Here is a 25,213-nt window from a genome sequence, read left to right on the forward strand (position 1 = left end):
ATTGAGTTAGATACTCAATTTTGTTAATTCAGTAATGTTTTCTCGCTATGTCCCTGAACCGAAGAAGCCTTTCAGCACTGGTGTGTGGTATTTCTATAACATGGTATCAAAACATGAACTAATTGAATGCTCATTTTCAGACCGTGCCTAGGAATCAAACACATCTCAACAACGTATGTGTGTCCTCACATGTAGGGGAGGGAAGACCATGTTGTTTGTGTAACCTTCCTCCAAACAGGTTTATCCTTTGTGGATAAATGTTTGCTTTATTCCGCCAGGTTTGTGGAAGGCAGTGCCATCCCCGTTCCTACTCATTACTATGCCATCATAACCAGCTGCTTAGATTTCACTCAGCCAGCTGACAAGTGTGATGGACCACTCTCCGTTCTCTCATACATCCTTCCCCACCGGCCTGACAATGACGAGAGCTGCAATGTAAGTTCTGCTGCACTACTGTAGCCCCATGGCAAATATGTCCCTGGGACACGTGAAACCCCATTACAGTTAGATACTAGTGCTCGCTGATGTCTTGAATAAAAGCATAGGATAGGAGTCTATTAAGTGTCATGTTCAACTCATTAGACAAAAGCACTCCTCCATAATATCAGAGAAAATATGGAACTGTTAGTGCATCTAAAATTGTCTGGAAGATCTGACATAGAGCAGGTTGGCAGTAAACAACCTGTGGTTTCTATGTTTTGGCAGAGACTGTCAGTGTAACCTCAGAGCAGATTGGGGGGAGGCCGTGTGCGTAGATGCATTGTGCTGGCAGCCAGCCGGCTGTTTTTATTGAGGTCTGTTTCCATATGCAGGTACAATGTAGTCTGTCTGTTATGGCAGTCTGAGTGCATCAGACAGCGTGATTACATCCAACCCACACAGTATTAAAACTATATGCTAAAACCTGCCGAGGGCAGAGTGCCAGCTCTTGCTACTTCCAGAATGTGTCTTGATTCATGGGAAAAGTTTGGATTCTCATTACCAGAGATGACCAGACACCTTCCTGGTTCCTTTCCTATCTCCCTTTAGGATGCAAGATCCTATAGTGTAAGAATCTTGGTGAAGTATAAAGGCTTCAGTCTGATCAGCATTGCACACTCGGCAGCTGATCGTGCGGCAGGAGAACGGTCAGGTCCCCATGGGCTCCAGCGTTCTGCAAGGACAGACGTCCGTCCAGGCAGCTGTATTTAGACTTGTCCTTCCGCCTGAACTTGTTCTCCCATTACACAGCTGTGCGGATTCCTGCACACAGACACTTCACTATAGGCTGCCAGGAGACCGTTTCCTGAATGAACGCATTAATGTTATGAATTTTGTATTGGCACAAAAAGTTAAGACTCCTATTCCAGCTACAGGCAGAAATAGTCATTCCAACTCTGTACACAATTCACCTGGAACACTGTCTCTTTCTCATTCATCAAACATCGCCTGCTTTCAGGTCCCTCTTTTTAAAACCACGCTTTTGGAGCGGTATCCCTCTCTATTGAGCAGGTCTGGCTTCCCCCTGTTTGGACTCTTAACTGCTTTGGGCAGAGATGTCTTCCACCAGAAGTCTCGGAAAGTCCTACATATATATTTCATCGTGGTTTCTCTCTGGACTGCTTTCATCTGAATCAAGATCCAGTTGGTGATCTGGAAGTTACTAATCTGGCAGTTATTAGTGCCTCTGTCCTTGTATCTCTGCCCATATGTAATTTTATGACAAAGTCAATTTTTTTTCCTCCCTATATTGAATGTCACGGTCCTCTTAAACTGCTGAAATCTTTTTTATGAACTATTTAGAATAATGGCCTCTTTTACTCTTTGATTTCCTATATTCCAACCCAGGCTTCTTTTCTCTGTAGGTCATGCTACTTATGGTGTATGTATTTACGGTTCTGGGATGAACTTCAGGTCATCAGCAGATATTGGTCTATGCTTTTTACATTGCAAAGAACCACTCCAAAAATATTTAAATGTAGCTCTTGAACGAAAATGCAGTTAGGCAAAATTTTGCCATTCAAATACAGTGTCAGTCTTACTTTTGCACATTGTGTTCCATCTTATTTGTTCAAAGAAGTGATTGTGTAAAACCTCACATACTTCATGGATGAAATGCATGGATAATATAGGAATTTTTCCTTAACATCTCCACAGCTTTCTTTTAAGATCTGAAGAAATATTAGCTTTCCCTCCACTCTGCTCTTGTTGCACACACTTTCTCTCTCTTCACACGGCTGTTGGAGAACACCACTACTCTTCTCATTTGAATTTGTTCCATTTCCAAACTGTGTTTATTCATGGTGAGGTTATACCCATTTATTCTTGTGTCAACATTTTTCTATGGCTTAAATAGCCCTTCACTGAGCTTCTTTGGGATTTACCCTAGTGATGATTTATGATGAATCTCAAGGCATATACTTCTCTCTATTCATGGGAGACCCAGGATCTTTTTTGCTCCTCTTGTAAGAGAGGATGAGCATTTTAGTACCTTCCTATGCATCTGTTCCGGTCTGAATATTATTATTTTTTTTTGGAACATGAATGAGATAAAATTCTCCATCTGAGATCTCAAAATGAAAATTATTTTCTTTCCACTGGACACAACTTGTCTGGTACTATCTAGGATTTGCTTTTTCCATAGCTGTTTTATAATGGTGGCCCACAATCATACATAACTAGTAAACCCAGGTCCTTCTCTTCTATCTGCTGTTTCACTTGAGAAGCTCCCAGCTTAGCAAAAACTTTTGCTGTCAATGCGGATAACCCAATTTCATACTATTCCAGGGACTTCCCCATCTGCATCCTCTGATATGCTATTTCAGTCTTCCTCTGTATTGACACGGGCTCCCAATTGTTTGGGGTTTTTTTGGTGGGTTTTTTTTTTGGTGTTTTGTGGCTTTTTTTTTTTTACTAGCACACTTATGACCTTGGCACAAAAACCATGTATGAAAACATTACAACAAAATCCTTTCCAAGGCCAAAGCTGGAGGAACCCTACTAGAAACTTCCTCCAGGCCTCCATTTTCTCTTTCAGCAAAACCTTTAAATTTCTCTTTTAATAAGCGAGTTCCTCACCCACCTGTCTACACTCTGACCATGTTCAGCTTTCCAAATAATAATTTGATATGCAGAGAGATTCTTTTGTCCAGAATGTCTGGTATCTTCTCCAGTTGATTTTAGGCAAGTCTCCTAATTGATTGCCTATTTCTATTTACTTGCATGTTTTCAATTGTTATTTTCTCCTTCTGAGACTCACTGTGCTGTTGAGGTGAGACTAACCAACACAGATGGATAAAACTATAATTTTGAATGTGTACACTTCATTCGTTGTTCTGCGGTAATATAAAACCACCTTAGCTGATCACAGTGTTTATAATCCTTGCTGCTGGACCTGAGGTTTTATGGGCCAGTTGTGGAATGGAAAAACTTAAAACCTAGATCAGTTGATTGATTTTCTGGGGTCACGCAAATCCTGTCTCGTTGGACTTGGTTTAAAAGCAATCTCACAGTCCTGTGATTTACTCATATTGCAGATCTCTTGCAAACTCTTAGGAGTCCTCCCTGTATTCAAAAAAGTGAGCTTTGTGTAGCAATAGGACTTCCCTCTGAGCTCTGTAAAATGCAAATTTCCTGCTCAGAAGGACGGCTTGTAGACAATGGAAATGTGACAGTGATTGCGTTTTGCAGTAATAACCCTGCTGAGGCCCGTTTGCAGACAAGCAACCTGATGGCCAGGCTGAAGGCTGAGCTAGAGGCTTCCTGCAGCCACCGCATGGCACCAGGGGCGAAGGGGAGCAAGCAGGGCATGTTCCCTTCTTTTCCCTCTTAAGCTGTACCTCTCTTTCCATGCTCCAGACCTGGTTTTGGGCCTCGTGTTGCTAGCGTCATGAAGAAGAAAGGGGTTCTAGAGCTGAAAATCTTCAAAACAGACGAGTTCTAACAGGGTCACGGACGTTTGCTTTAGAGCAGCCAGCTGTGACCTAGCTGGTACTTCGTGTCCTCTCTGTGCAAACGATCACACTCACCCTCCTGGCCTTTGCCGGGAGGCCCACTGCCTGTGGCACATATGCTGCCTTGGGTAGGCTTCTGGCATTGCTGAAGCTTAGTCTTGATCAGTGAAAGAATCTTGCTGAGACCGTCAGAAAAGGTCTCATTTTCAGGAGTAAGCCCAGAAATAGATTTTTACTAGCAAGATTTCCAAGTAACACATGGAGTGCAAATGCCCGGAGGCACAACCCTCCATTCCTGACTTGCTTCCCCGACAGCGCTGTAGATGTACCAGCCGGAGAGGCCAAAGGGGGAAAAGTCCTGTTTGCTCTCTCCTTTTCCCACGTCTGCTCCCCGCCGTGCAGTCCCCGGAGCTGGCTGCAATGCTCATGGGACATGTCGCTGGGCTGGTTCATGCACTCAAGCAGCCAGTAACTGCAGTGTTTTGCAGAGCTGATTTTCTGATGCGTTAGTGAGTTACATTAGTTTGTGGATGGCTCCAAAAAGCACCAGAGCTGGCACAAGGCATGCAGCAGGAGCAGTCCCTCAGAGAGATTACACGCATGCAACCCAACCGCGATCAGTCTGGCAGCATCACCTTCCTGATTTACTTTTTCTTTTCTTCCCATATTGGTAAATGGTTAGTCAAAGTCTTTTTTTCAGTGAATAGTATGTATGGTCTACTAACAGGTTTTTACAGGTACCAACATAAACCATAGTCCCAACCGTGTAATGAATCGTAATGGTCTCCTAACAGTAAAGTGGAAAGATTAAATTAATATTGTGTTAGACGAGATGCTGGTCAGATGAGAACAATGCATAAGGCTAGGGTTCAAAGCTAAACAGTGCAGAGTTTGGGCTTTGGTAATACACAACTGATTAAAATGGAGCTCCTTCTGTAAGATAAAATAATATGTAGTGGCCAGTGGATCTTCCGAAAGCATATGGCTGTTCTTTTGAAACACCTGCAACATGGGGACAGCTTTTCCTAGATGACTATGGTCATTGTCTCAACCCCATCCTAAAATGGGTCCTGAAATAAATTATTTTACATGTTAAGTTTCAAATCTGTTTTCTTGGAACTTGTTTACCTTAGTCATTCTCGACTAGGGCACAGAGATTCTTCAAATGGACCCAGTGTTTAGAAAAGTCACATTTGCTCTTGGAGCAGATTTTTTAACATGGCATGTTATAAAACTTTTTTTTTTATTTTTTATTCTTTTACATTTCAGAGCTTGGAGGATGAATCAAAATGGGTTGAAGATCTTCTTAAGATGCACACTGCACGTGTGCGTGACATCGAACAGCTCACAAGCTTGGACTTCTTCCGAAAGACCAGTCGCAGCTACACAGAAATCCTCTCCCTAAAGACATACCTGCATACGTTTGAAAGTGAAATTTAGCTTTCTAACCTTACTCAGTGCATCCTTTTATCATCTGGTGTATATTTTTATATTGTTTTTATATTTATTAATTTGAAACCAGGACATTAAAAATATTAGTATTTTAGTCCTGTATCAAATCTTAAATATTAAACCCTTGTGTCATTTGTTTTGTTTCTCTAATGTTTAACATAGCTATGTCTCTTGGTTTATTTAGTAGCGCTTGTAATACTGCAGCTTGAGTCCTTACTCCGAGCTTTTAAGTGGTGCTGCAGGATTTGATACGTGCGTCAAGGAAATATTAATTTCCCATGCTCCTTTACCACACTTGTAGTCCTGTACTGTGTATCAAAATACTGAACATGTAAAATTACATTAATTTACTGTTAACTATGTGACAAACATATTTAAACCCTATAGGCAAATAGCATCTTAAATATAATAAACCACACGTTCAGGTTTTATAATGTGTTTTGATTTCCTTTCACAGGGACATTTGGAGGGACTTGCGGGCAGCTGAGTGCTGCCAGATCTCTCGTGTGGATCTGAAGGCAGAGCCCTTCTCAAGAGCTTAGGTTTGCTGGTAAGGGGACTGCCAGGAGCTCAGGTGCCCTGCCCCAGTACTCAGCAGTCAGGCCATAAAACAGACGGCCACAGTAGTCATTACTGGTTAGGTTTTGCCATAGGGACAGAGCTGCTGGGGGAGAGGAGGTTGGTTGGTTGGCTTGAGGCCACTTGGTACTGCTCTAGAACTGTGGGGAGGATGCAAGGTGACATCTGCTGTCACCAGTCAGGCTGCGTCGCATTCTTTCTCCACCGCTGCTGCTCTGGGCTGGTTCCTGGGAATACCTGTTCCATCATCTTTTGGTTTGGCTTTAAGGGAAGCTGAGATAAGGCAGATGCTGAAGGAGGTGACATTGCTAAATACCCAGCAGTGGACTTTTACCCGGAAGGAGAAAATCTGATTTTCATCTTCTTGGCCAGAATTTGCGGATTTTTTCCCCTCGTCTGAGTCTGAGGCTTAATGCCAGCCCTCATCCTCAAAGGAAGCCCCTGGGCCTGGTTGCACGTATAGAAATTCTGGTACTGTGAACCCCATACGGTGCACATGGTTTACAACCATCACCTACCTGCTCAAATGGGTATCTAGACAGTGACCTGATTTGGCTCGGACAGCTTTTATAGAAGGCATATGGTATGGAGTATAAGCCTTAATGTAGTTAGATGATGTAAAAGATAAATTATTGTTTGGAATGCCTCTTGAGGCTGAAGCCACTAGTGGCACTATTACGAAGCCATCAGGTGGGGTTACAGATTTTCTTCTCTCTGCCCAAGTGGTTTGTGTCTGTTTTCTCTTCGAGGGTTGCAAATGCTGGAGGGAAGCGGGAAGGGCTGGAAAGCATCTCAGCCATGTACACAGACGAATATCCGGGTCTCTTCAGTAAAATTATTCTGGCACAATTTTAGCAGCTTGCATCCCTGTAGCACCATCTAAGAGGAATTAGCAAACTGGAATTAATCATGTTAACACTGATAATAAAGTTCTTGTGACTGGTAGACAAAATTTTGTTATTCTAGGTGCCAAATTCTGTTGAAGTTAGAAGAGCGTAAAACTTGAATGCTTTAAATTCCCCCCAAAATGTTAGGATGGAAATTCTAATAACTGCACAAAGCTCTGGGAAACATCCTATTCTTGCAACTTAAAAATTGTCTCTTGTGGTTGTCTGGTAGCACAGAAACATTTTTCTGTAAGCTTTTGGCAGGGCTTCCTGCCATGATAAACTTTATGTTCTTACATGTGCTACAAAAGGGTATTTCCTCTGGATTTAAAACAGTTTTCAGTTAAGACCTAATTTCTCTAACACTGACTTTAGCAATGATGTAATATGGTTGTTCATAAACTAAACCAAAGACCACCACTACTGTGTTGCTTTAACATTCGTCTGTTGCTTTGTTTGTTTGTTTGTTTGAATTAAAGCTAACAAATGATGTAATTATTTTATTTTCTCCCAAAGTAAGATGACATTTATAGCAAAGGAACATTTAATCTCTGAAAGATACTCTTGTTCTTGTGTTCAAAGAAGTTTGCTTTTGAAATGCAATTAGTGATGATTGTTGAGAGAGACAGTTTATCTCAGTTTCGCTAAAAAATGATTAGTGTGTAGGGAAATGTGATTTTTTTGCTCAGCTGCCTACTGTGAGAATAAATACTTGTAATTTACTTCTACTTACTTGTCTTCAGCCCTTGGCCCCGTGCTCTGGGATGGTACTGCTGTTTTATTTTACCGTGCTGGCAGAAGTGGCTGTGTTGGGGAATGTTTGTGGCGACTTCTGTGAATTGCATGGAGATTTTTTTTCCTGTTGAAAGATGCCTTATCAACACAAAAGCTGCAGTGCAAAACTAAAGCCTTGTAAATCCCTCTAAGCAACATGAGCTCTGCAGGAACAACAGATGTTTTTAAGGAAACTTATAATTTCCCTTTGGTATTCATCAGGGTGAATGTTAGCTTAGGGCAGTGTGTAGCAAGGAACCCCTCTGCTTTCCATTCCTGTTTGGCCATTTAGAAAATATGAAATACCGCTTGCTTCTGTTACATGTTTCCTTTTCTTGATATTACTCTGGCTTCTGCAAGAGGTCCATTGAGGAGAACAAGCGCTGGCTTTTTCTCTCGAGCAAACACCCGTTTTGAGGGTTTGGGTAATTACTGTTTGCAATTGGTGATGTAAATTTGAGGCATGTTTAATGAGTTAGAGGCAGTTCAGTTGAGCAATTTGCAAGGCAACAAAAGCTGTAGGTGCCCTGCACACCTAACAAAGTCCTTTTGCTCTGGGAAAAATCCTCCAGAGGTAGTTATGCAACTGGAACATCCCTGCTACAGGAAACTGTTACTTTTTTTAACCCCTTTTTCACAGTCACGTACCAGAACAAAATCCTTAATAGATAAGCACTGAAAGCAGGTCAAGTAACCTGACCAACAGCATGGTTGTTACGGCAAAATTATAGCAAAAGGCACCATCCGATACTGGCAGTACTGACATACTTAATTGCCACTGATTATTTCCTGTCCTGGTCAGCTAAGAGCTTGATTAGATTGATACTTTCTGCTCGCTGCTACTTCCCTGTTCTTCATTTCCAGCCTTTAGTCCCTTTATGGCGTCACGTGCGGCATTCACCAGTTTCTGCTCTCCCTTGGACATTGGCGGTGTTTTGGTAATAGCAGATCAGTTTGTATGGTGTTATAAAGCACTTCCAGCTCCCGATGAACTAGAAAATTAAAAAATATAATTCTCAGGTCTATGCTGTCTTGTGATGGTTTTCCAGTATTCACAGGGATATCGTGGCAGTAAATTTAAATACCCGTGTTTAATTAGGCCAATCTTGCTGTGTCCCTGGAGGCTGCTCCAAAACAATCCTGCCCTAGTCCCCAGCTTCTCAGTGCTTTATATGAAAACAGTCAATCGAAAGATTGTGTGAAGGTTTTGACAAATGAAAACATGCACTTCTTCTAGGAGAGACCAGAAAACAAAAGCAGTGATAAAGCGATAAGAAAGTTTCCCACTTCAGGAGACAGAAGAGGCTGAACAGGTTGAAGGTCTAGGAGATGCTGCCAGAAAGGAACCGGGACTGGAGAAGATTTATTTGGCAGGTTTATGAAGTCTCTGTTTCCCCTGCATCCGGCTTCTTCTGAGAGATCAGTCCTTCACATACAACAGACGGAATAGTTCCCTACTTTCTGCACACAGCCAGGAAACAGAAGACTTCTTAGGAAAGTTGAAGGAGTTGCCCTCTGAAGGTGTTGCGGGTTGCAGGAGCAGCACATGAACTCTGGAAGCGTCAGGGCCCGTACAGTGAGGATAGAGTGCAGGATCTGACCTGAAAGAAACAAATTCATAGCAGCTGGAGCTGATGTTCCAGCGGTCCTTCCCTTCAGTCTCACCTCCATCCCAAACACCTTTAATAACTTTAAATTTGCATTACAGAGCTGTGCAGCTTACCTCAGCTGCTCTCTGCAGGAGACAGGAGATGTTGCTGGTGGTGCTAAGCAGCATGAGAAAATTCCTTTTTTTTTTTTTTTTTCCCAAACTGCAAGTCCCTTCCTACAGGAGGGCAAATGCACTTGTTCTGCCCTACGCGAGAGATGGGAGAAACCCAGGCTGTCCCAGGGCAGGGGAGTGTGTGGGTGCTGCAGACCTGCCGCCTCCCCTCCACTTCAGCGTGATGCTCTTCAAACCCATTTTGCACTTATGGCGGTGGTGTTTATTCTGCTGTTTTGGCCCAGAGGAGAAACAAACCTTCGCAGCCTTCCTGGGAAGTGTCAGTTCTCACAGGCGTGGATGAAACTGTGGCATGCAGAGGTTGAATAATATGTTTAAGGGTGTGCGTATGATAAGCCCAGTAAAGATGGTCACAGCACTCCTGCATGGGGTTTTAAAAACACTTCTGGTAGTGATACCAGTGGTGGGAGGGCACAGGGTGAGTTTTGTAAAGTAGAAGCCTCAGAATTCACGTGGCTGAAATAAAATTTGAATACAGGGCTGTAGAAGCAAAAGTCCTTTGGGGACTATAAATCATGCTGAATTAGTTTTCTGTCAATCCCATCCATCAAAATGCCTGTGATAGGCCTGGTTCCTTACCAGAGTCCTCCCCACATCTGCCCATCCTGTCCATCGTTCCAGTCCAGCTTGGTTTTGTGACTCTAGTTTCTATTTCCCTTGCTGCGGTCCCAGGCAGCCTTTGCACTTGACCTGAGACACACGGTATAGTCATGGTAATACAAGTATACTCTGATCAGGTCTATCCTGCCAGCAAATGATTACTACCACGTTAACTGTACATCTTCCAAGTGGGGCCATATGTGTTTGAAATGTTTAAAGTTCAGCCCTTGTTCAAGACAGGAGAAGAAAAAAAGGCATTTGAAACATTGTGGAAAAATACCTAATCTCCTTTCTTTGCACTTGTTGTGTAAATATAAGATAAGAGCGGTATTCCCAAGGTTACTGCAAACAGCCCGTCACTACAGAGTACAAGCTAACATTTACTAAAATGTATGTTGACATAAAAAGCAGCATTGCTGCAGTCAGCTGTGGTAAACAAAACCACAGGTTTCTTTGCCTTTACACATCAAAAGTTTGGGATGTAACCTATTCAGACCTGCCCTCACAAAGGAAAACCCCTGCCCTGCTATAGCATCCACAGCATGTGCACAGTTGTTCTACCTTACCCGCTCTTTTATACATGTGGTAGGGAAAGGCAGATGGAGGTCACCCTGGTTTCATCTGCAGTTTTCACCATGGAGAGATCAGCAGGCAAAGTTAGTAATTGTGGATCAGCACAGCTGTAACTGATTGACCCTAAAACTGGAATTTACTAGAAAAGAGGTGGGATTATTTGTCATCATAAACCCTCAACAGAAAAGGATGAAATCCATTTCAGGGGGTGTTTTCCTGAAAAGTTTTCTGTTTCCTGGCTGTGTGCAGAAAGTAAGGAGCTATTTCATCTGTTGTATGTGAAAGCCTGATCTATCAGAAGAGGCTGGATGCAGGGGAAACAAGGATTTCACAAACCTGTCAAACCAATCTCCAGCCCCAGTTCCCCCCTGGCAGCATCTCCTGGACCTTCAACCTGTTCAGCCTCTTCTGTCTCCTGAAGTGGGAAGCTTCCTCTCTTATCTCTTTATCGATGGTTGTTGTTTTGGTTTTGATTTTTTTTTTTTCTAGCCTCACTGGTTTTTTTTTTCCAGCTTTGATCTGCTCGTCGTCTCCAAATAGTTCTAGCATTAGTCTAGCCAGTGCAAGTTCTGTGCACATGTGTATCTCTGCAGCTTGCACTGCCGCCAGCTCTCCCAGCTCTTAGCTCTGTCAGGCCTTACACATTCCTCCTGCAGAAGAGAGGACTTGAAAGATCCTGATATATTCCCAGTTACTTCTCCAGTACAGTTAAAACCCCAGGGCCAGCTTTTGCTGGTAAAAACCCTCTTCAGAGTATTTAAGGTAGTGACCTTTAGCTGTGAGCGTGGCTTTGTATGGAGGCATTTAATGTCATTGAGGGTAGGACGTCAAAGATCTGGTGTATCAACCAGAAATTTTCCACATAGGCCACAATTGACTAGACCATTACTAACAACTGAGAAAATTAGCTATTAATAATGTCAGTATTTTCTCCTCTGGGCCTGGGAAGTCCAGACCCAACCCAGACATATCAGAGGTCAGGATCTGTCTCAGCATTGACTTCAGTGGGAATTGTGGCAGACCGTCTTCTCTGCTAATCTGACCCTTTTCAACTAACAAAGTCCCTAGGACGATGGTGGTGGCTGTAGTTTCACCTGCTCCCTTCCTGACGCACACTGTAATTTTTATGTCTAGTCTTTTTTGTGTTTCTAGCTGGCTGTTGGGATCTGTTTTGGAGTGCACGCAAGTGGCGTTCTGGGTCAACAGCAACTGTACCTTCCTCTTACTCCCCCATTGTGCAACCACACGAACAGTTGTCCCTACCCACCGTACTTAATCAGATGCTCATCTGCCGTGACCACCGTTGCCTCCCCATGCCCAGGGGCCTGTGGCTGAACTCAGGGTCTGTAGTCCGGTTACTGGCCGCATCTGCAGAGTTTAGTGAAAAAGGCAGGTGATAGATGATGTGTTACATTCTGGCGGGCTGTATCTAATCTGTGTGGGCCGCAGCCTGGTCAGATGTTGACAGTCTTTTCCCGTGTGAGAAAAATTGAATCCCCAAACGTTATTCACGAGAAAAATCCCTTTAATTGCAAAGGTTCTCCTCACTGGTAATACCAGAAGAAACGCTGCTGCTTCAGGGATCCAACACCTGACATTTTTTATAATGATTCTTTTATGGCAGTAGAGAAAAAGAAGTTTGCAGAAAAACACTTCCTTTTGTTTCTGTATTTAGTTGAAGACAAAAGCCATTATATGTAGTGTTCTGAGACGGCCCAGCAGATGTCCAGCCTGAACTAAGGGTGCAAGTCCATGGCTTTCATCTTCCATGCCTCACCATCTATTTCTAGCTTTCCTCAGAAGGTTTCCATATGCATTCATGAAACCTGGGAGCCCTCCTGTGGTCAAAATCATGGGCTATTTTCTAGTTGTTACCCCAAATCTGATGGAGTCAATCCAGTTTTAAACCTTATTGTTGGAGTAGTCATCAAGAAAAGTTTCAATCAATTAAAAAAAAAATAATAGATAGTTTCCTGGGTCTTTGTGGGCAGTGACCTCATTACACCTCACTCCCCTTAGCCATGCTTTCCACATCTCTTTTCCAAGGTTGGGGGATTTCCTGGCAAGCTGCCTATTACTTCATCTTTCTTCCCTCCATACTCCTCCTCCCTGTTTGCTGCTCTTCATAGGCTTCTTCTGTTCTGCTCTGATCTGGACAGGTTCTCACCACAAATCTGTCTAAGGACCTTCCAGTTGTGCATTAAATAATGTAATTAACATAAATTCCACGTTTATTGTCTCATTGTCTTCCAAGTTGGAGAAGTATGTGATTTAGAGGGCTTTGGTGTGCTTAATTTTAATGTTGTGCTGAAGTTTGAGAAAAGGTTTTATGTTTCCTCAGGGAGTTCATTTTGTGGTCTTTACCCAGCCTCTGAGGAAAATTTTGTTTCCAGATGGACAGTCGCTTGCTTTTTAACAGTGTTTCATTGTGCAGGAGAAGAAAAATTGTCAGTTATCTGGAGCAGGTTTATGAGGGAGGAGGAACGGGTGAGGTGAAAATTAAGAAGGGCAAGAGGAGCAATAGCCTCTTTGCTTTTGGCTTTAAAGGGGCTGATGCTGCGTGTTCTTCCCTGCTGTACAACTAAAGAGGAGAACAGGCACACAGTTGTGTATCTAACACCGGGGACATCGTGGCTGCTTGTGGTCTACATCGCAGATCCCAGCAGGATGGTCCATTGGAGATGTTGGATTCACTACACAACAGAGTGACTAGCAGAGAGGGTCTGAGATCCTCAGCTCTTCCTTGTAACCTCTCTGCCTCAGAATATGTAAATGCAGATGGGTATTCATGAGGGTAAATACTTCAAGGCTTGTCATTTGTAACATAATACAGCACATACCACAAGAGCCTGGAAAAGGTTTGAGGCTTCTAGCCTGTGTGACTGTTAACAACATTTGAAGATATGGAGATGCACAGAAAATCCCATCCACAATTTCAGCATCAAGTATGAACTGAGTAGGTCTCACAAGGCCAGCCTAGGATGAAGCAGAGCTTGGAGCTTTGCTTACATCATAAGCATTACCTGACAGAGAAACAAGTAGCCAAAACTCCACAGTCTTAGAGTCTTCACTTCTGAACTTCACTCAAAAGAGTGCACAAATATTTTCAGAAGTGAGACTTTTTCAGACCACTGCGTCCCAACTTGACACTGAAGGCAACTGGTCTAGGAAACTGCTAGTAAAAACCTTAACAAGCCGTAGGGCGGGTGGAGTTGAGCTGTTGGCCTCACTGCTCTAACTGGAAGCTAGATCCAGAGCTGTAATGCTAAAAAATGACAAGCCTAAGTGTGTTCATGGTCAGTTTATATCTTCTTATCCCTTTTGTGTTAACATCATTCTTATCTTAACAAGCTCGCCTTCCTCTCTGGTATTTAAATAATCCACCCACTCCTTCCCAAGTTTGGTTTTGTTTTTTGTTTTTTTTTTTGAAGCTGCAAGCACAGTTCTTCCGAATAAGAAAAGAAACTGTTGCAACTGATTCCTGGAAAAGAGGCTTGTTTAAATTTTGTATTTTATGCCTTTAGATTTATGGGAGTACATGTCTACTTTTTATGCCATGGGTACCTTTGCTTAATTCTAGTTTTACAATATGGATGTCATAGAGAGGACTGTGTTTCCCATTCTCATAATTAAATGTACACCAGCAAATAAAGCTTGCACAAAGATAATCATTCTCCAGCAGCCACTTAGTCCATCCCCACAGAATTTAGTGTTGGTTTTTGCCTAAGGATATATTCTTGTGGGACTTTCTGGAATGGTTTAACAAGTCACCGCCTCCACCAGAAGGTTAAATTTCTTGGCGTTGCAGAAGCAGATCGTGTGATGTTCCCGGGCTTTGGACACAGACTTTCAGCTGCACTGAGTTGGCTGAAGAAATTATCGCCTCCTCTCCTTGCAGGGATTATTGTTTCCTCGGGGCCTGCAGAATTGCTCCCCACTAACCCATGCCAGTTGGAGTGACAGATTATTTCACTGAACAGTTTAAACACTAGAGATCTATGCGTGTGGCTCATTTTACTTGGGAATGAGTTGGGAAGCAACCCATGTATGGTTACCCCCATATGGGTATGGGCAAGGATGTGCCTAGTTAGAAAACCAAAAAGAGTGGTAATTAGTGATGGAGGGACTGAGTTGATCTAGTGGGGACTATAGATATTTTCATGTGAGACAGCTGGAATTAGGAAAGATGATCCTTCACAGCCCTTGTGTAGCAATGCCTGTTAAACAACACATTGCTACCTAAAGGAATGGCCGTACCCACCTTAAGCATCTGCGTGCTCTCAGCTCAGCTCAGCCCATCTCCCAGCACATCATCCTGGGGCTGCTCTCAAAAGCCATAGTTGGGGGCACCACTATGGGCCTGTCAGGTGTTAACAAAGTAAACTGCTACTGCTGTTCATGAAAAGTAAAAATTAATGAGTCTGTAGAGTATATCCATGTATCAAAGAGTATGCCCTTAGCTGCAGTGTGGCAGAGTTAAGCAACTTTCTTTTTCCACTATGCTTTCTTCTAACTACCTCTTGCTTAAGAGAGCTTCAGTCCAAAGCATGAGGACCTTGCATGTGCTGAGGTTGTTATTTTACAGTAGGTAAAATAAGGTAGCTGCCTAACTACATTTTGTTCAAGTAGCCACACAACTTCATTTTTAATGGTGCTGGCAGTTTCTGTTGACTGCAGTAGGATTCATTCCTTTCTCATAAATCTTGAAAATAAGGCCCTGACTTTGCTGAGCTCTCCCTTCAGCAAAGCATTTCAGGAGCTGCCCAGGTCCATGTATGTAAATATGCTCCTTTCTGGAGCGCCAAGTATTTCTGGCCCGGTGGCCTGATCATGCCATTTGTGTGATCTCCTCCCTTCAACAACCTTTGTCTTTGTGGGACTATTTCAACCCACATAACTATTGGGCAAAGGTCTGAAAAATCTGGGTCCAACAAGTGCCACAAATACGAGTGATGGTCTGGCCAGTGCTCTCCTTGGGAGGGGACCTTTGCAAATTGACGTGCAGACAGTGGCAAATCACAGACCTGCAGTCAGGAGGAAGCAGAAGAGACAAACACTGGCAGTACATTTTGGCATCTATACATTTTTTTATGTCCTGTACATGCCACTTTTCTGAAAGGAAACAACCAGCCATGAGGTGAGAGGGGTCTGATAGGATCCAATGTCAGCCTGTTCTACTGTACCAGGCTCTATTCCTGGAAAAATCCCCATTAGATGATCTTATTCTTGCCCTGCAGTGTGTTCTCGTTTCACTTCAAATGACCCGAGGGCTGGGGTTTAACCACTTCATGGGTGGCCTGTTGCCCCTCCCCACAGGCCTCCTTCTTGGGACTTTTTCATCCTGCACCCAACATTTTCTTCACTGGTTCACACCTTGCTTCCAGTTGAAGATCTTCTTGCTGAACCCCTTCAAGTCCCTTTTAGGCAATGAGATTTTTTTCTGTTCACTCAGTTTACTTTCTCAGTAGGTACATTTGCAAGGCTGAAAGAACATCAGAAGCCATTTTTGCAGCACTTCACTACAAGAGTCAGTGTATGCAGGATCTCTTCTTCAAAGTGTGCTTAACATTTGAATGAAAAAGCTCCTATTATTATCTGATGCACCAGGTGTTTTCTTTGATACCCTCTATTTGCAATGTAAAGAGCAGTGTTTCCCTCTGAAAGGTGCTTAATCTCTTTCTGCCTTTCACCTTGGTTTTATACTGATTTATGTTTAGATCATGAAATCTCCACTGCGAATTATTTTTTTGTCCTCTCTGCCCAGGTAGATCATTGCCAAGCCATTTAGTAACCACATTTATTAAGAGAACAAGGAGATTAGTTTTACATTGGGCCCTACATGTGGTTAAAACTTGGGATTCTCCTGGTTACCCACGTTGTAGAAATTAGTAAATTTAAAAGTGTAAAACAGTTCCAAGAATTTCCTTTCCAACGAAGGGGAATTTCTGCGCTCCCAACCTTTCCATGAAAAGAAAAGGCCTACATCCCAGGGCTCCGGATCAGATGCACAAGATGAGCATGGCACATCTACCTTCCGCTCGGACCAGAGCTGCTTCCAGAGCCTCTGAAAGCCACGACTGAGAGGCAGCAGTAACTGAGTCTTCAGCATGGAACCTGCCTGGACAAACTTCCCAGCTGGAAAAAGCAGAGGCGCTGCAGGAATCATGGCCTCAGGGTAGCTCTGATTAAACTGAAATTAAAAATGTATGTTTTTCTAGATAAAGCAGGATGTTAGCAAGGGAGAAAACTCTTCTCAGTGACTTTACTCTTTCGTACAGACACCTGGCCCTTCGCAGAACAGCTCCTGGGCAAAATACTGGGGTACTGTACAATGGGTATGTGGTACTGCCTTGGCTTTAAAAAAACGCCTGTTACTGGACTGTGGATTTGCTCAGTCACATCAAATCTGTGTCGGTGTGTAATGCAGCAGGATGCTTAAGTGTATGCTTAGCTCACATCTGTATACTTAAACCCTTTTGATTTTTGATGGCACTTGAGAATGTGTTTAAAGCTGTAAAGTGTTTTTCTACGTTGGGTTTTACTTTGGGGGAGGAGCACTTTTGGGGTGTCCGAAAAAAATATTTATAAACTGCAAATCCTTTTGTACCTTTTGGCTTGCCTGCTGTGTCTGCCTTCCCCTCTGCAAAGCAGAGTAATAATCTTATGTACATTTGCTAGAGCAGTGTGAGGATTAGACAGTGCCACACTGTGCTTTCAAGTGTAGAATGCTGTGTCCTACTGTGGTCCCAGGCTTGACTAAAGTCTGCTCAAGGATAATTCTTGTTACTGTGGCAATAGGAGGCTTTGTACTAAAATGTGTTTGGTCTCTTACACCATGAATTATAGGACCGAACTCTTCTACATAGTGATACCAGCTGTGACTATGATACATGTTCCCTTTGGAAAGAAATCACAGTTTCCAGTTTTCCAAGTCTGTCTAACCATGTCCTTGGCAAATCACTCAATCATTACTCCAGTTCCTAACCTGTACTAAAAATAATGTAGATTGATTTTCCAGAAGTGGTAATGTATGGTTGAAAACAACCTTGATCTTTATAAGTAAGTATTATGTCTGTCATCTGCAAATTATATGTGTAAATTTACTTGCCCGTTGCATTTCTGTATAACTTCTACATGCTGGACCAGTAATTGTTTGCTCCATTAGCTTGAGTTTATTCCAAAATGCATGGGGTTGGAGGGTTTCTTGTTTGTTTATTTTGTTGTTCTTTAAGTATGCTGAACTGCAGTGAATTCTTATATTCATTGATTACGCAAAATAGCATAGAAAAGGAAATGAAAAAATAATTATGTATCTCGAAGACTGCCTGCAAAACAGCAATGATTAAAAGGCTGATTAGTGTGCAGTATTTCATGGCCTACCAGGTAGTGAGGTTTTAGTAAAAACAAACAAAGAAAGCAATCTTTATCTGTTGATGAGATGTTTGGTATTTTAAGTTATTGAACAAAGTAAAAATTGCCTTTTATTTTGGTTAGATAAATTGCCCTGACCTGAGGTTGTCCAGGAAGTTGAGAAAAGTGGGAGGAGGGAAAAACAAAATGGATTTTGGCATTTTGACATCTGGCTTGATGTGGGCTGTTGACTACCCTGTAGTGTTTGTGCTCGTGCTGGTTTGGCGCACAAGTTTCAAAGCTTAATAATTTCTTTAACTCTTCTAAAAACACACACTTCACTTGCAAGCGCCTTTCAAAATATGGGGTTTTTCCTTGTATTTTTTAAGTGGTACATTCATCTCAACTGATTTCATCTCAGTATGGATGAAATTTTAAATGTTGAGCCATGGAAGATTTGTAAGCACTTAACACTCAAAATAGTTCTTAAATAGTCTATAAAATGTTAAATTAAAATCTCTCTTTACAGGGAGGTAAAAGATAAAACACATACGTAACAGGTATTAAAGTTATAAGATGTTAAGTAGCATCCAGGCCACAAATACCAAGCTAACATCTTTTCACACATCGATTAACCTGGTTTACATATATATATACAGTCTATTTTTGACCTGTTGTGTTAAATCTGTCCAAATATATCAGTAAAGCTAATGTGTTAAGAAAAGAAGTTGACCACAAAACATGAAAAATGAAGCAGCAGCTCATGGAGTTTTTTCTTGGTGGGGAGGCTCAAATCAAGTGCATTTTCTTTCCCCGGGTTAAAAGATTAATTCAGAACACAAAAATCCTTAGTGTTTCTAAACTTTTTAGCAAAGTGAGCTTCTCAGCTAAGATTTTCTTAAGCAATGCAGGGCATAATTTAAAGCAGTAAGTTTTCATTGAGCACCATTCCTTGAAATAACTGCTAGGGTGAGAGATAACTGTATGCTTAAATAGGACTTAAATCTGGGAGCATGTCTGAACAGTTTCCAAAGAGATGCCCAACTATTTTGTTCCCCCATCTCGTTGTCTTTCTCCAGGAAATGCTGTTGCAGCCATCTCGGCAAGGTAAGAGGGTGAGATGAGAGAGCTCACAAAAAAGACCGGTCATCAAATAATCTAAGAAGCGAAGAAAACCCCAAGGGGTGAGGGAGGCCCCTGCAGAGGACCCCACCAGCAGCATCACTCCTTGAAGCAACACAGTGGTTGCAAATAAAAGCTCAGTGAGCTTTTTCTCTAGTCTCTATTTCTGTGTAGAAATATATAGAAATAGGGTTATATTTCCAGTCCCCCTTGCTTCCAGGGCTTGCATGCCTCTCCAAGTAGTTTCCCCACTGCCCTCCGAGGGTCCCCGCTGTGGAGGGAGCACTGGGAGCAGCCCCGGCTCCCCAACCAGCTGGGCACCAAGGCAGGGAGGAGGCGCATCAAGCCGTGCTTCCCTTATGTGTCGCAGTTTATTTCTACGGGTACCGGCACGATGGTTTGGGAATCCCATCTCATCGGCAAAAGAAAAAAGGACCTCACATCTGACCTGGATGAAATTCTCAGCTCCTGGCTGGCATTGCCCGAGGGCATTTCCATGGTGGGAGCCAGCTCAGTGGCTCCAGCCAGCCACAGCCTCAGCATGGCTTTGCGAGGTCACAGAATCATAGAATTATTTGCGTTGGAAGGGACCTTTAAGGTCATTGAGTCCAACATACTGGTCATTTCCCAGTAGCTCTTTCCTCTCTGGGCTGTCCCTTAAATGTGGCAGAAAAATGCAGCAAAGCCCCATTTTGCTGAAATGTGTCTGTGGTTGCATTTCTTCCTTTTCTAGCCAGCAACTGTCTTAATGCTCCTTCAGTCTTCAGTTGTTCATCTTTTTTTTTTTTTTTTTTTTTTGTTCCTCAGGAGGATGGGCCAGAAAAATATTATTTTAAGGCTTCCCATAGAAGGAAGCAATACTAACGTTTTGATTTTTTTTTTTTCCCTTTTGAGTAATATTCAATGCAAAAAACTTGTCTGGAGGGGGTGGAATTGTGGCAATGGGCTAAAAGCCCTCCGGCTGGTTTTGAGCCTTGGCTCTGGGTGATGTGGGCTCTGAGAAGAGCAGGCGATACCCAGCAGTCTCAGGAGGGTCTGTGCCTTTTCCTGACAGCGAGCATGCCTGGACACTGGAGCAACTTGTGAACTCAATGGCCAGGCTTTACTGGAAGAGAAATTACAAGAAAGCTTCAAGGAAATTTGGGATTAAATTAAGAAGTTTTGTAAACAAATCTCAGTCCTGCTCACTGTGTCCTTACAGAAAGATCCTTTCCTTCAAGCCTGAGCTTAGTCTTTCCACCTCGTGTCGGCTTCTCCAATTGCATCCAGCCCTCCCAGTCCCCTCTGGGCATCTGGGAGAAATACCTCCATCAAAGGGCTCGCTCTTTGCCAAAGGAGGGACGTTCCCTCTGCTCACCGCATCCTCATGCCTGACAGTTTTCTCCCCTTCCCAGGATTTTCAGGGCAGATGCCATCTCCCTTCCCCACGGACGACTCCGCCTGAGCCGCAGCGCAGCAGCCAGGACGAGGCAAACTGGTAGCCTTTCTCTCTGTTGCTCGGCCAAATCCTTTCAAAAGAACATAACGCATTCACATACAACCAGCTGTGAGCAAAACACATACCATCTGTCGCAGCAATCTAAAACCGCTGTTCTCATGGCCTGACTTCTTGGAAGTCATCGTAAATGCCATGGATCAAGTTAGCATAGGAGTCTGGACTTTGCAGTCACTTTAAGGATGCCTCTCGTAGGGCAGATGAGCATATTTCCAGCGAGCACTAGCACTGACGTCAATAATCTTTCAATGGTGGGGTGTGAGGCTGCATTATGGGCTAAAGGAACTGGCAGAAAGCCTACAAAACCCAAGAGATTGTGTGCCTGTGAAAGGTCCCAGGCCCCGCCAAGTCGGAGACTGTGGGAGCTGGACATGGAGGGTGAAGGACGCTTTCTGCTGGCTCCGCTCATGCCTGATCAATTGCTACTGGCTGTGGGGACCAGACATTGGCAAGAAATTCAGAGGCCTGGATTAAGTGTTTAACATGTATGGCCTTGGGTAGGTCATACTTGCTTTTTGGGCTCCTGAGTTATTCAGAGACTAGCTTTGTAACTAAGCACACAGTCAGTGCTGCCGTGGGTATGGTGCATAAAGGTGGACAAATCTGCAGCATGGGAGAGGGATCTCCTGCAGAACGACTCCATCAGCTTGTAAAGCTGGGTAGCGTGGCCTTCTCCTCCTAATGTGCATCCTCCGAGACCCCAGGGGCACCGTATGCCTGACTTGGGATCCGTGGCAGGAAAGGGATACAAAAGGTCCATCTTCACACCTTCCCTGCCATGCTCTGTCCCCTGGATCCCGCTGCCTGTCTCAGAGGAACTGGACTGTGCTACTTTGGGTAGGCTCTGTTGAACACGTTTAATGAGCACCAAAACGAATTTCTGCCGTTGCATTACTTCTTGCCTGTTCTTCAGTTCTAAATCGAAATCTCCTTATGGAGATTTAAGTACATAGTGGCAACATTATGACCTTTATCAACAACATTTGTAACCTCGAAAGAAAGAAGATATGTGTTTGTTTGACAAGGTCTGTTTCTCATGTATCTGTTGCCACCAACTGTGTTTTCTGCCTCCCCTTCGCTCCCAGTTCTTTACTAACTCAGCCCCATCACAGCTATTCTGTTATTTTGCCTGTGCTCAGCGCCAGTCAGATAAGTCTGTGATTCCTTCGGTTGCCCTTGGTCATCTCCTCTGAAATTTGGCCAAACCTGAACTCTTCTTACTGTCCTGTAAGTTTCTTGATCACTATTTAAAAACTTAACTCATGGGTGAGACACTTGATTGGAAGTGATGTAGGCTTGCCACTTTATTTACATCTATTTTTCATAACCTTGTCATTGTTGCATTTCACCAGCACCCCAGTCAGCACAGTACAGAGCTAAACTAAGAAGTTTGTTGTTCTGCAGATGGAAAAAAATAAAAATAAAAAGACAAAAAAAAATCCTAAAACTATGATTCATAGTTCTTCCACTTTTACCATCTAACAGTGAAAAGTGAGTGCTCTTAGGAGGCCTTTTTCTTCTGCAACACTTAAGAGAAAAAGTCCCTTCCCACTGTCATTCCGATGGCCCTTTGTATCCCGTTGCTTCCCGTTCCCGTCATCTACCTTTGCTGGCGGCTGACACACAGTTGTTATCAGCAGTTCCTTCCTTATTCGTTATGATATATGTGGTTTTGGTTTGTTTAATATTTTGTTGCTGGGAGAATGGTGGAGGGGGATTGTTTGTGGAGGTTTTTACAAAAGCTGATTTAATTTCCTCTCTACGCCAGCATGTGCTTTTGTTTTGTTTTGCTTTTGTTTTTAGCTCCACTTGACCTCTTTTGTGCAATGTGAGAATGTGCCTTTTGGGGCACTTAGTAAATTGTGTTTAAATAGTTCCCAATTATCACTCACATTTTTCCTGTTTAAATTCTTTCGCTGAAATAATTTGGCTCATAATTGTTTTCAGCTTTGTGTAATTTGACTTCTTGAAAGCACTAAGTATATAGAACTGCTGGTTTGGATTTCATTCTGGTTGAATGCAATTAATGTAAACCAGCCTCTCGGATTCCTTCCTTTGTAACTGCCAAGACAAGGCTAATATTAGTACTACCTCGAGGTGGGTGCCATATTTCTATGTAAGAATTTCTGTAGGTGTTGTTACACGTCCATTCCTGTAAAAACTGTGTGCTCTCTAGGCCTTCATATCATATTTTCCTACTTATCCTTGGAGATTCCCCTTCTTCCTTCTCAAGCTGAATGTGTTTCTTGATGCTGTTGACTAGGATCAAGAGAGTAAGAAATACCCTTCCTCCTGCCTTTTTTCCACTGTCGGTAAGGAGCACCGCGAAAAGAATGGATAATCTGTAATAAAAACCAAATTAATGTTTCTCCTTGCCTTACTCTGGTCAAAGTAGAAGAGGAATTGTGAATCTGTGATTCGCTGCTTTTCATAAGAGAGCTCCAGTTTTGCACAGCCCTATGCTGCATGGGAGTAGGGCCTGCTGTGAGAATCACCAAAGTGATTAGTATCATTATTCTTTAATCCACTAACCTGGTTTGATTTTGGGACTGAACCTTCTCCCCATCCCCATTTTGAGCACCTGTCACAAGAGGAACAACAGAAAGTATGGTCTTGGGCCCACGTGAGGCAGGAAAGGGTTCAGTATGGGAGCCTGTTCCCATGGATTGGCGGTGGGCACACCTGTAGAGGTGGTGAGGACTCACATTCAATTCACTCTTCCAATTGAGGAGCTCTGTACCTCTGTACCCTCTGTATAGATGCCTCTCCAGGTACATACACCGGCCCTTGTGGTATGGGCAGACCACTCCGGGATGTCCCCTGTGCTCCTGCTGATGCTGGCTCCCACTGCAGGTATTCCTACAGTAGCTTAGTAGTTGTGGTTACTTGGTTTCCAGCCGTAGTGAGTATTTCAGCAAAATAAATTGACATGTTTTTAAAGAGAAGATGAGACCCCGTTCCAGAGCTCCATGTGGTTGCCTCTGAGTTAGAAGGGAATTTAAATTGGCTCTCCTATGCCCATATTGGACTTACGTCCCTGGATGTTCCTGAAGGCTAACACAACATAACATTTATCCAGCCACAAAGTATTTATTTGCTTATTCTTTTTGCCAAGTGATTTGATTGTTTCTTGTGTGTTTTAAAACTTCTCTCCTCAGCCATATTTCATTGCCAAGCATCCAGGATTTTAATTTAATGGTCCTAATTTGGTCCATAAAAATCTGCATGTTTCATGGGAGAAAAATTTTATGCCAACAGGGCCACTAATGAAAGATGATAACAGCCTTGCACAATGAAAGGAGGTATGGTACAGGGTGAACAAAAAGCCCTTTTACAACATTATAAGGTTGTTCCCTTCTGTTTTGCTTAAGGCTCTATTCATTTTAAACTGAATGGTGTCTCTAATTCCACACTCTCTAATTTTTCCTCCTCCGGGAAGGCATTGATCAGTATCATTGCCTGGGTCACCACATCGGATCTCAAGCACTGCTACTGTTTACTCCTTCCCCAGAATGCTAACTTTGGTTTATTTACCCATCATTAGTAATCCCTGAGGTTTGGGTATTTTTTCCAAACTGTATGATGAAAGTAATTTTCAGTCTGCTTGGAGTAAGAAGTCCACAATGTCTTTAAAAGCACAGCTGCTGAAACAATCTATCCTACATTTGCAAAGATGAATTTGTATAGTTTAAACATCATTACACAGCAACGGCAATTGTCGTAATAGCTGCAAGTTGATCTGTCTCAGAGTTTGTTCTTGGTTTCAAGTTTCTGGACATAGCTGCCTATGACAAGTAAAAATATATAAATAATCATTCAAGCACATGCTAGGGAAACCTTCAGTGCTTGCTAAAGACAAATATCGTTGGCAGTAGCTTTTTAGAGAGTGGGTTAAATAAGCGACAGCTAATATGAACCACGATAAAGGGAACTGTGAAAAAAATCTGTGTGGTTTAAGAAACGTCTCAGTTATGACCGTCTCTGTTTCAGAAAAAGCCTTCGGTTCCCAGTCACCAAATGTCCCCATGTCCTGATAAGGGTGGTGCAGATAGGCAAAATCTGCTATGAGCTGTGATTTCCTCCTGACCAGTTTGGTTTCAGGCAGGGGTGAGCTGAACCAATGTAAATTGTGGTTTCAAGCACATTTTCCTGTGTAATTAAAAAGATGGTTTAGCCACAGCAGCTGCAGGGGCTGAATCTTGGCTTTTGAGTCCCTGACTGGCCACCAGGCCAACCCTGGCAGTAGCAGGAGCTGCTGAACTCTTCTGCCTGGCCTGGTGAAACAGGCCACCACTGCTGTTTCTGGAGAAGGCATGGAGGGATGAGTCCTCAGTGGTGCCCAAGGTCCTTCCCTGCTGCCTTATGCTGCCACAGGCCCACAGTGAGATGCAAGGTGAGGACAAATGCAAGACAATGGGGGCAGCCTGGGGACAAACTGCCTTGCAACCGCTGCCCAGGGCTTTACTTGGTGAGCCCAGCCCAAGCGATGTCAAATCCCCAAGGTGGCCGTTCGACTGCAGCATCTCTCCTGGATGCATGGACTGAGGGGTATTTCTGCAATTTAATATACAGAAGGAGGTAAGTGTAAGCAAGGCCTGAGCAGTACATGTGGTGAGGTGTTCTGACCTCGGTAGGTTTTCTTGGCTGTTCTGCCTGGGTGGTGTGC

The 25,213-nt window shown here is 43.2% G+C and overlaps 1 protein-coding gene across 7 annotated transcripts in view; it reads left to right on the top strand.

The window, feature by feature from the left end:
* ENPP2 (ectonucleotide pyrophosphatase/phosphodiesterase 2) overlaps positions 1-5,818 on the top strand; it is a 59,614-nt gene extending 53,796 nt beyond the window's left edge. For all 7 annotated transcript variants that reach the window (XM_054191633.1, XM_054191634.1, XM_054191637.1 and 4 more), the window contains 2 exons: positions 279-435; positions 5,202-5,818. In XM_054191633.1, the coding sequence (XP_054047608.1) occupies positions 279-435; positions 5,202-5,372 (328 nt within the window). In that variant the 3' untranslated portion in view covers positions 5,373-5,818. The remainder of the gene's footprint in view (positions 1-278; positions 436-5,201) is intronic.
* Positions 5,819-25,213: the final 19,395 nt, after the last annotated feature.

This window comes from Rissa tridactyla, chromosome 2, assembly GCF_028500815.1.
Source record: "Rissa tridactyla isolate bRisTri1 chromosome 2, bRisTri1.patW.cur.20221130, whole genome shotgun sequence".
Taxonomy (NCBI): domain Eukaryota; kingdom Metazoa; phylum Chordata; class Aves; order Charadriiformes; family Laridae; genus Rissa; species Rissa tridactyla.